This window comes from Microcebus murinus, chromosome 6, assembly GCF_040939455.1.
Source record: "Microcebus murinus isolate Inina chromosome 6, M.murinus_Inina_mat1.0, whole genome shotgun sequence".
Classification (NCBI taxonomy): Eukaryota; Metazoa; Chordata; class Mammalia; order Primates; family Cheirogaleidae; genus Microcebus; species Microcebus murinus.
Window position 1 is genome coordinate 3,783,223 of NC_134109.1, and position 12,281 is coordinate 3,795,503.

At 38.6% G+C, this 12,281-nt stretch overlaps 1 protein-coding gene across 2 annotated transcripts in view; it reads right to left on the reverse strand.

The window, feature by feature from the left end:
• The window catches only part of RCOR1 (REST corepressor 1), a 129,496-nt gene that overhangs the window by 13,290 nt on the left and 103,925 nt on the right, over positions 1 to 12,281 (reverse strand). For both annotated transcript variants that reach the window (XM_012746388.3, XM_012746387.3), the window contains exons 5-8: positions 8,098 to 8,259; positions 7,281 to 7,399; positions 4,840 to 4,918; positions 282 to 476 (exon numbers count right to left, since the gene is read on the reverse strand). In XM_012746388.3, the coding sequence (XP_012601842.1) occupies positions 282 to 476; positions 4,840 to 4,918; positions 7,281 to 7,399; positions 8,098 to 8,259 (555 nt within the window). The remainder of the gene's footprint in view (positions 1 to 281; positions 477 to 4,839; positions 4,919 to 7,280; positions 7,400 to 8,097; positions 8,260 to 12,281) is intronic.

Sequence of the window (12,281 nt, forward strand, 5' to 3'; positions counted from 1 at the left end):
TCCTGGTCAACACAATGAGACCCCATTTCTAAAAAAAAAAAAAAAAACAAAAAACAAAAAAACCAACCAAACAAACAAAAAACCCAACAAACAGAAAATAAAATGAACAAAAAGAATTAGTGGTTTTAAAAATCAGAATGGGTTACTGCCCATGATCTTCTAATTTTATGGAAATAAAATGCCCCTTTGAGATTTATAGAAAAAGAACATGCCTGTGTGAAAAACAGAAACACTTCTAAAGTGCTAGTTAACTCTTAGCCAGGACTGGGCTTTATGAGTACCTGTCGTTTGATTGAAACCAATTCCATGTCTAGTTGTCTCAGCACCGTAGTAGCAGCAGTGGCATTGGCAGAAACGGCCTCCACATCTTCTTGAGAAAGAAACATTCCTTTTGGGGGTTTCCTTTTTGCTCTATTTTTAGCTTGTGTGCTATGTTTTTCTTTTTTGACCTGAGGAACTGTCTCAGTAGGGGGAACCTGCATAATACACACATTTGATAAATGAAACTCAAAAATAAAAATGTCGAATGGTCAGTAACAAGCACACTGATTTCCTTAACACGATACCAAACAATCTAAGGCAAACGCCACGCCAAATCAGAATCACCATCTACAAGTTCTAATAGGCAGTTAACACATAAAAACTTGGGCTATTGAATTCTGGCTAAATACTTGAACATATATTTCCTCCATGTAGAGATACAACTTCCATTTCCTCCACATAGAGATATATTCCTACTCTATCACTTGAAACCTCTGATAATAAGCATTCTCAGCTTCCTATAGTAATACAGAAAGAAAAAAGTTTGTATTCTCCTCCAGTGAGCTTTATGGCCATATATATGTAAATACTATCTATCTATCTGTACATATACATTATATATTTATCTACATGATATACAGATAAATGACTAGGAAGCCATTTTATCCTAAGAACAGTCCCTAGCAATACAGATGGTTATGGCCGGGTACAGTGGCTCACACCTTTAATCCTAACACTCTGGGAAGACGAGGCGGGTGGATTGCTCAAGGTCAGGAGTTCGAAACCAGCCTGAGCAAGTGCAACCAGCCTGAGCAAGAGCGAGACCCTGCCTCTACTAAAAATAGAAAGAAATTAATTGGCCAAATAAAAATATATAGAGAAAAAATTAGCCAGGCATGGTGGCACATGCCTGTAGTCCCAGCTACTCGGGAGGCTGAGGCAGAAGGATTGCTTGAGCCCAGGAGTTTGAGATTGCTGTGAGCTAGGCTGATGCCACAGCACTCTAGCCTGGGCAACAAAGTGAGACTCAAAAAAGATAGATAGATAGATATACATAGATAGATAGATAGATAGATAGATAGATAGATAGATAGTCATATGACCATAGGAAAAAAAGAAAAACAATGATTTGGCATATTTATAAGGATCCATAAGGAATTATTTAAATCTTTAGATTAAGAAATATAAACTTAGATGTGAAATATGACTTATTATACACCTTTTCTTTTTGGACAACACTTAATTTTTGGTACAACTTATATAACTTGCTCCAGAATATTATGTTGTCATTTTAAAATGCATGACTGTTATTAATTTTTTAAAGCTGTTTTCTATAAAACCAAAACCTCCAGAAATGAAACACAGTAAAACCATGGCAAGGAAAGGAATACATCTTAATCATTTTAAGAAGGTTTTACAATTGTTCATAATCTCATCTTGGTCATATATTTAAACAATATATAAAAATATCAGTAGGCAATAAGCTATCCTCTATATAGCACTATGCTATTTAATAAAGATTACCTACTGAGCATGTGTCTGGTGTAATAACATTTTAGTACCTAAATTACGATTTAACCATTTTTCTTTTCGAAGCAGAAATTATGATATATAAATAAGAATTACAGAATTACAGAAATGGATAAAAAAATCAAGCCTTTTCTCTCTCATTTAAAACGTGCCATTGAGGAACCTAACGAATAACAACAACACATCAAAACAAAGCTTACTAATATTTTAAAGTACAATTTTATTTCCCAAACAGTATAATTTAGCTAACCATTAGGATCTTGGACACTTGTATCAATTGCTGGAAAGAGTGCCATCCAAAAAGAATTACCAGTTTCCACTTTGGCGATATATATCAAAAGAAGCCTTAAAGATGTACCTAGAACACTTTGACTCAACCAGTCGACTTCTAGGAATTAATTATAATGGAAAATTATAGGTATACAAATAATTTATTACGTGAAAATCAATTCAGCACTGTTTATACAAGCAAAAAGCAGGGTATATAAACAATCTAGAAATCCACACAGGATCAGTTAACTCAATTATGGGCTGGGCATGGTGGCTCACACCTGTAATCCTAGTACTCTGGGAAGCCGAGGCAGGAGGATTGCTCGAGGTCAGGAGTCCAAGACCAGCCTGAGCAAGAGCGAGACCCCGTCAAGAAAGAAAGGAAAGAAAGAAAGGAAGGAAGGGAAGGAAAGAAAGGGAAGGGAAAGAAAGGGAAGGGAAGGAAAGGAAGGGAAGGAAGGAAGGGAAGGAAGGAAGGGAAGGAAGGAAGGGAAGGAAGGAGGGAGGGAGGGAGGGAGGGAGGGAGGGAGGGAGGGAGGGAGGGAGGGAAGGAAGGAAGGAAGGAAGGAAGGAAGGAAGGAAGGAAGGAAGGAAGGAAGGAAGGAAGGAAGGAAGGAAGGAAGGAAGGAAGGAAGGAAGGAAGGAAGGGAAGGAAAGGAAGGAAGGAAGGAAAGGAAGGAAGGAAAGGAAGGAAGGAAAGGAAGGAAGGAAAGGAAGGAAGGGAAGGAAGGAAGGGAAGGAAGGAAGGGAAGGAAGGAAGGGAAGGAAGGGAAGGAAGGGAAGGAAGGAAGGAAGGAAGGAAGGGAGGGAGGGAGGGAGGGAGGGAGGGAGGGAGGGAGAAGAAAGAAAGAAATTAGCTAGACAATGAAAAATATATAGAAAAAATTAGCTGGGCATAGTGGCACATGCCTGTAGTCCCAGCTACTTGGGAGGCTGAGGCAGAAGGACTGCTTAAGCCTAGGAGTTTGAGGTTGCTGTGAGCTAGGCTGATACCACAGCACTCTGACTTGGGCAACAGAGTGAGACTCTGCCTCAAAAAAAAAAAAAAATTCATATGATGGGATAATATATAGCTATGTATACAAATATTTTTGACATAAAATATTTTTAGGGTAGAGTCAATTTAAAAGCAGCTTATAAAAATTACATAGTAAGATCCCATTCTATTATTTCTAAGAAATAAAAAGATTCAGAATTAAGTATATATTGCCACACACAATTTTTAGAGAGAGTTGTCCGGAAAAAGTCACCAATATGGGTGATAATATTGTAAATCGTTTTGGTTTTCTTCTTTTTGTTAGCTATATTTCCTACTTTGTCTATAAAAGTGATATACTGGCTAGGCACAGTGGCTCATGCCTATAGTCCTAGCACTATGGAAGGCCGATGCAGGAGGATTGCTCAAGGACAGGAGTTCGAGACCAGCCTGAGCAAGAACGAGACCCCATCTCTACGAAGGGGAGGGGTGGGGGGGAGGGAAGGGGAGGGGTGGGGGGAGGGGAGGGGGAAAGAAAGAGAGAGAGAAGAGAGAGGAGAGAAAAAGAGAGAGAGAGGGAGGGAGAGAGGGAGAAAGAAAGAGAGAAAGAGAGAGAGAGAGAGAGAGAAAGAGAGGAGAGAGAGAGAAAGAGAGAAAGAAAGAAAGAGAAAGAGAGAGAGAGAAAGAGAAAGAGAGAGAGAGAGAGAGAAAGAGAGAGAGAAAGAAAGAGAGAGAGAGAGAGAGAGAAAGAAAGAAAGAAAGAAAGAAAGAAAGAAAGAAAGAAAGAAAGAAAGAAAGAAAGAAAGAAAGAAAGAAAGAAAAGAAAAAGAAAGAAAGAAAGAAATTAGCTGGACAACTAAAAATATATAGAAAAAATAAGCCAGGCATGGTGGCACATGTCACTTGGGAGGCTGAGGCAGGAGGATCACTTGAGCCCAGGAGTTTGAGGTTGCTGTGAGCTAGGCTGACACCACAGCACTCTACCCCAGGCAACACAGTGAGACTCTGTCTCAAAAAAAATTAAATAAATAAAAAAAAATAAAAGTGATTAAATGGAATTTTAAACATTAGGTATGTCTAGACACTTTTGTTTTTCTAAGGTTAAAATAACTGTTCTCAAAATCTGAGGGGATAGAGAACTCTTGAGACTTTTATTGAAACTAGAGACTGTCTTCAGAAAAATGCCTCTATGAACACATGTAAAAGTCATGTGCAACTGTAGGGATTCGTGGGCCCCTTGAATGCAGAGACTAAAAATCTCTTGCCTGGTGATTTTTCAAATGTGAGAGATGAAACGATGGCCGCATACGAGGTGATGTTCCTGGCTCACCCTGCTGCAACCACAGTGTTGTTTCTAAGTAACGAGAGGTTTGGGCTGAGTCCCTGCTAGCTCCCTGAGGTCACCTAGGTCACCTCACTCTGAGTCAGTGCCCGGCAGCACAGTTAGATCGGCGGCCTCGAGGACTGAGAGGAGGAGCTGGTCAGTAGCCTGGTCCTGACTAGCACCCTTTATAGCCTATTGAGCTAATCGATGGCTTACGAAGGAAATCAGCGAGGACTGCTACTCTAGACTTTACTCATTAATGCTATTTTTTTTTCCTTTAACACTTCTTTTACTCATGTTTCTTGGCAAACAGAATTCTAAGTTCTAAAATGCAAAGGTAGTATTGCTGAAAATGTCATATTATGATGCATTGTACACAGCACTTAATATATTAACTGGAATAAGCAAGAGGAATGTTTTATTTATGGAACTAGTAATAAAATATATTCGCCTAAACAATACTAGGGGAAAAAAATACCTCCTTTTTGCTTTCCTTGTTTTGATCAACCTCAATGTCAATGGGGTTATTTCCATTTGTTTCTTCCAGTTCATCCTCACTGGAAGACAAGAACAAATTACTGACATTATTTTGTACTAATTCTATTTAATTTACAAATATAAGCAATAAATTGATGTAACAATGATTTAATATAAAATTAATACATTTTCAGATTGCTGAGATAACAAACATTTTACAATTCAAATAGAATACCAACCCCATAGTTCTTTCAGCATAAGTTAAAATAGGTTTCTAATTTCCCAAACCGCATCTAGAACACTACTGCTCTGTATATTTGTAAAGTATTTTCTTTCAACTCTCAACTAAAAATACAAAATTGAAAAGACATTTATTTCCCCATAATTATCTACTGGAGGATAGGACATGACCATTAAACATTAATGGACAAAGTAAGCTAGAATGAAGTTCCATTGCACTAGGAACAAACCTGTTAACAAGTAAAAATCCAATTTCAAGTTGCATCTTTCTATTAATGACTACACAAAGTCTGGGGGGTTTTTTTGGTGGCCTGGAAAACTAATGTTTTAAAATTAAGTTAATCCATCTAGGTGACAGTGCCCACTGCATGCCACACCTCCTCCCCACCCACTACTAAGGCAGGAGGAAGTTCTGAGGAAAGAGTGTCCACGAATGAGGAGAGAAAGCTGGGGTTAAGGGAATTCTGTCCAAGTGCCTGCCATGACCTCCACAGGCAAGGCCCCTAGAAAGTCGACAATCTCTCAGGTGCTGCTATGGCTGGTGTACCCTTCCCCCGTATGCACCATAACAGGGGTGAAGATGTACATGGGTGTACGGTGCAGCAGTTCTTGGCACCAATGGTAGTAATGCAAGGAAAAGCACCTGGGCAGTGAGAACGGAGGATTGTCAGGAGATAGTCTTATCATTTCACACTCAACGATATCCAATCTATGTTATTTATTTCTAATTGCTGCTCAGTAGACTGTATCTGCTTGTAGCAATAGGCTCAATTTATAAACAGTAAATTAGACCTCACATATAAGGGAAATGAAAACATTTAATCAAAAGTTAGTAAGAGAACTCACCGATAAATAGACCCACTAGTATTTAAGTTGCAGACAAAAAATATGCAGATGTAGTAAGGTCAGTAATTTTATATACTCTTATAGTATATTGAAAAAAGCATGGGAGATGTTCTTAACATCATTCTCAATTTATGCTTAGGCTGAGAGGTTTGACTTCTCTAAAACTGATACTCAGCTCTCAATGTGTTCTCACGTGTTACTCCTGGATTTGAAATCATAAAATTCTATACTGAGAAGGGGCCTTGGGGACTATATAGTTCATCCTCCTTCATTTTACATTGTATTATTATTGGATAAAAATAACATATTATAGAATATGTAGAAAACATAATTTTTAAAAGCCACCTAATATTCCTACTATCCTAACACAAAAACCATTATGTTTGTATACTGCCCTCTGGACTTCAAGCATCATCATTTTAGAGTTGAAGAAAATACAGGCTTGGGGAAGAGGTATGTTGAACTTACTAGCCTTTGAGTATGTGAGTCAAATCTTCAGAGCAGAGACTAGAACTCACCTCTGAGTGTGTCCATGACCACTTCCACTTCTCTGTGCTATGTATAAGAAGTGATGGCTACGAAGTGTCCTGCTTACTAAGCTATCTTTAAACTTAACATCCTTACTAGTAAGCTATAAAATGTTTTTTTCTCTCTTACGCGCATACACACAAAAAAGGGAAGAGGAGAGGCCAGGGCACACACCTGTAATACTAGCACTTTTGGAGGCCAAGGTGGGAGGATGGCTTGAAGCCAGGAGCTCGAGACCAGTCTGAAAAAGAGTGAGACTCTGACTCTACAAATAATAGAAAAATTAGACAGGTGTGGTGGTGTATGACCATAGTTCTAGCTACTCAGGAAGCTGAAGTGGAAGGATTGCTTAAGTTCAGGAGTTTGATGGTGCAGCAGCGAGCTATGATAATGTCACTGCACTCTAGCCTGGGTGACAGAGCAAGACCCTGTCTCAAAAAAAAGAAAGAAGAAGAAGAAGGAAATCTAAACTGTATTATCTTTTTTTGTTTTTAGGTAGCAAACATTTTAAAACGTAAAATGAATCTGTATGTATTATATCACATTAAATTTGAAACTACAAAAGAAAAGATTTCCTTTTATTAAAAAGAGCCACCCTAAAGGGGTAGGAAAAAAAATATGTGTGAAAGTTCACTCATTCAAAATGGAATTTCACTGATGGCAGGAAAAGAGTGATGAGAAAAAAGTACCTGAATAATGTTAACACTCACATTCTAAAATACCTCATGAACACGATTCCACCAGGAAGGATCTATTTTTCCTTCATGCACCCAGAGATCTCAGAAACTCCCCTAAGTGGTTAGATGACACCCCCAGGCCCGTGCTCACCTCTCCTCTCGCTCACGTTTTTGTTTCCGAGCATGGCGATCCATCACACTAGTTTTAGTCCTTGTCTTCTTCCAAGAGTAGTAAAATTTCACTAGACTTGCTATAGATTTATCAGGAAGCTAAATATAAAAAATGAGTTCATTTAGAGTTAAAACTAATCTTTAAAAATTAAATTTGTTTAGATGCATTTAATAAGGATCACTCTCACATACTTAGAAATGTCCTAAGTCATAGTCCTTATTTTCAGATAAGAAAAAAATTGATAAGAGTTCTTATCAATATACTTTTTCAAATTACTGAAGTTTCACTGTGACATTAGCCAAAAAGATAGTAAATCAGTTCAAGATAAATCAGAATTTTCACATACTCAGTGTTATTAATACCACCTTTATATATATATATATATATAAAAATTAATTTTAATACTTAATGTGAAGTAAGCTTTTAAGCAGCAGTCTACCTAAGAGCTTGCTGGAATGCAATGGTTAAGCAAACTTTTCCCAGGCAGACAGAGCCCCATGAAGCTCCATCTCAAGCACCTATCAAACATCCTTTCCATTGGTCTAATCTTTTGGGAGTCCCAACAAGGAGGACTGGGGTGGTGGGTGGGGAGCTGACAGGCCAGGGTGTGCATCAGTCCTGGAATCTAAGACTCCCACCCAGAGAGCAACGAGGAGTAAGCTGCACTGTCTACAGGGAGCTTGATTAAAAGTGGGAATATCTGTGCTTGAGGATGAGCTCCCTGTCTCCCAAGTATGCTGCAAAAGAGAGAGCTGGGGTTGGAGGGGGGTGTGAATCAATGGTCTCATCTACTTACCATCTGTTGGATTCTATGAAAAGTTTTCCCATGAAAACTAAAGGCTTGTTCAAACAATACTTTATCCTCCACAGTCCACTCATCTGGGAAGGGGGTAAAGTTGGGCAAATCAGCCAATGATTTTTCAATATTATGCTTATGCCAAAAGAGCATCCCAAGGGCCTAGAAAAAATGATATCAGTGAAATTTTATTCAAACAAAAATCTGAATGAAACACTAACATGAAAGTGAGATTGGCAAAAGAAGAGTATGTACTACTTTATATTCAGACAAATTAAAAACTACCTTATGTAACACTAAGTGGCAATTTACTGAAGTCTTTATTATTGTCTAGTGTCCCTTCATTTAATCCTGTAGGACTCCTTTAAGTATTTCCTGCAGGGCAAGTTTAGTTGTAATGAACTCCCACAGCTTTTGTTTATCTGGGAATGTCTTAATTTCTCCCCCTTATTTTTGATTTTTTTGAGACAGAGTCTCACTTTGTTGCCCAGGCTAGAGTGAGTGCCGTGGCATCAGCCTAGCTCACAGCAACCTCAATCTCCTAGGGCTCAAGCTATCTTACTGCCTCCGCCTCCTGAGTAGCTGGGACTACAGGCATGCATCACCACGCCCAGCTAAATGTTTTGTGTATATATTTTTTAGTTGGTCAGTTAATTTCTTTCTATATTTTAGTAGAGACGGGGTCTCACTCAGGCTGGTTTCGAACTCCTGAGCTCAAGCAATCCTCCCGCCTCGGCCTCCCAGAGTGCTAGGATTACAGGCATGAGTCACCGCGCCCAGCCCTTCTCCCCCTTATTTTTAAAGGGTAGTTTTGTCAGATACAGGATTCTTGGTTGGCAGTTTTCTTCTCTTAGCACCTTGAATATATCAGTCCATTGCCTTCTGGTCTCCAAAGTTTCTGAAGAGAAATTTGTCCAGTATCTTTTTCAGGAATCCCTGTATGTAGTAAGTCACTTCTCTCTTACTGCCTCTAAGATTTTCTTTATTTTCACTTTTGACAGTTTGATTACAACATGGACTTTCTTGAGTTCATCTTCTTTAGAGTTTGTTTACTTTCCTGGAATGTTTATATTCATGTCTTTCATCAAATTTGGGGGGTTTTGGGCCACGATTGCTTCAAATAATCTCTCTGCCCATCTCCTCCTCTTCCTCTTCTGAAGATCACATAGTACATATGATGGTCCACTTGACTGTGCCCCACAGGTACCTCAGGTGTTGTTCACTCTACTTCAATCTTTTTTCCTTCTATTCCTGAGTCTCAAATAATTTCTAGTGTCCTATCTTCACATTCTTCTCATTTCTTCTTGTGACTGTTCAAATCTGCCTTTGAATCCCTGTAGCGAATTTTTCATTCCAGGTATTCTTTCTTTTCTTTTCTTTTTTTTTTTTTTTGAGACAGAGTCTCACTTTGTTGCCCAGGCTAGAGTGAGTGCCGTGGCGTCAGCCTGGCTCACAGTAACCTCAAACTCCAGGGCTCAGCGATCCTACTGCCTCAGCCTCCCAAGTAGCTGGGACTACAGGCATGCGCCACCATGCCCCGCTAATTTTTTGTATATATATTTTTAGTTGGCCAATTAATTTATTTCTATTTTTGGTAGAGACAGGGTCTCGCTCAGGCTGGTTTCGAACTCCTGACCTTGAGCAATCCACCCACCTCAGCCTCCCAAAGTGCTAGGATTACAGGCGTGAGCCACCACGCCCGGCCTCAGGTATTCTTTCTTTTAGCTCCAGAATTTCTTTTTGGTTTCTTTTTAGGTTTTACATCTCCTTATTGATATTGCCATTTTGTTCACACCTTATTTTCTTGACTTTTTCCACATCTTCCTTTAATTCTTTAAGCATCTTTAAGATAATGGCTTTAAAGTCTTTGCCTAGTAGATCTGCCACCAGGTTTTTTCAGGGACAGTTTCTGTTAATTTTTTCCCTTTAAATAGGCAATAATTTACCACTTATTTCTATGCTTTGTGATTTTTTTCATTGAAAACTACACATTTGAATCTAATAATGTAGTAAATCTGGTCTTCAGACTCTTGCCCTTCCCCAGGGTTTGCCATTTATTATGATGATGATTATTTTAAATTGTCGTAGGCTGTCTGTAAGCCAAGGATCAGCCAAAAGTGTAAACTTAAGGTCTTTTATGAGCCTATGCCTTTCCTTCAGTGTGCCTGGCAACTTTCTATTAATAATTTCCCCCTTATATGCATTTACTTTTGAATGTCCTCATCTTTATGTCTGGCTCCCAAACGGAAAAAAAGGAGAAAACGACGGCAAGGGAGGAAGCAGGGGAAGTCACTTCAGCCAGAGGGAGAGGAACTGACAACTACATGGGGAGGTGCAACAATGATGGCTGCTGATTTCCTTGTCTGCACCTTTGTCATCAGAAGTAGCAATCAGTAACCACAGCGCAGATCCCATATTTGGAGAACAAGGGGCTTTTTGCTCACCCACACTCTATAAAGTGTGTGCAAGCCGCTCCAGGAGCACATTTACAGCTGCTTGCCACAGGGTGGGGGTTGGGAGATGGAGAGCTGCAAGCTTGCTATGATCCGAAAATGAGCAAAGTTACAGGCTTTCAACGGATTCCAGAGTTCCAAAATAATCACCCCAGACAGATTCTGCCAGTGCAATTTGTGTCTAGGTGGGGACACAGTCTCTTGGTGCTGCATACTCTGCCATCTCCCTGAATTCTCCTTGCCACATGTACTTTGTATACTACCTCATTTATCTCAAGTCCTGTGAGATAAATTCCATTATTCCCATTTCTTAAACTAAAGTACGGAGGCCCTGAGAAATAATGTAACTTGCTAGAAGCAGCATGGATCTAGAATCTGTGCTCTTCAAGTGCCACATTTTAATGCCTCTTTCTATAAAAACAGAAAGTAATTTAGAAAAGTACTCCATTGTTTTGTTATTCTTTTATTTAATAAACTTCTAACCTTTTTTTCCAGCTGAGAAAAAATAGGTAAGGAACAAATTAGAAACAAAAGCGATAATATAACAATACTTTCCTGAAAGAATTTTCTGTACTGCAATTGTAAAGTGAAAATGATTGTGTTAATGATCATTTCTAAAGTAGAAATGATCAAAGACTAGGAACCTTATGAATTCATATTGGTATATTTAGCAATCACTCAATAATATTTATACTTTCTAAATAGAATTAAAAAATCAGACAGTATACATTCAAGGCAATTTCAACTTTACTCGCAAGTTATAATCACAAATAAGAAATTTATTTTTTTTTAAATTAATGATTTTCTGAGCAACTCTGTGAAGTTTTTGAGTAGAGTTTGGAAAAACAGAAGCATATGTTTCTTGTTTTAAAAGATTTTAGAACTATCTTAGTGTAACTAACTGGCTTTTCTAAAAGTACCTTCAATGACCAGGCTAGAGTAATTAAATGTAAGACCAAGCCTGAAATGTAAAATGTTATATAATCTAAACTCTTGGTACTGTCAATCATTAGGATAAATGAGAAATATTTATGCCTTACAGGCCGTAAGATCTAGATCAATGCCATGTTAAGCATTAATCCAACTTAATGTGCTTAAAACAGGTCATTAGAAACAAGGCTGAAAAAATACATCAACATACTTTTGAGAGAAATAAACCTTGTGGATTTCTGTTCAATATGGTCACAAAAATATTTTTTAAAAAACCTTAGACTGGACATGGTGCCTATGATCACTTGAGGAGTTCAAGACCAGCCTGGGCAACACAGCCAGACCCAAGACCTCACCTCTACAAAAAATAAAAATAAAAAAATTAGCCAACTATGGTGGCACACATCTGCAGTCCCAGCTACTCAGGAGGCTGAGGTGAGAGGATCACTTGAGCCCAGGAGTTTCAGGTTGCAGTGAGCTATAATAATGACTGTGCCGCTGCACTCTAGCCTGGGCAACAGAACAAGACTCTGTCTCAAAAAAAAACAACAAAAAAACACCTGAGTCAAATGTTTACAACCTGAAAGTGATTCCAAACAAAGAATATTACAACATTTTAAGTTTCAGTATGACAACAGGAGTCAGAAAACATCATACAACCAGAAAAATGTGACAAGCAAATCATATATTCAAATGAGAAAGCATCATGCTCAAGTATCCAGCCCTTAGTGACCAGCAAGTAACCACTGTCCTAAAGGCTGTAGACCTGCAGAAATGCATAGATGCCTTTTGATCACAGGG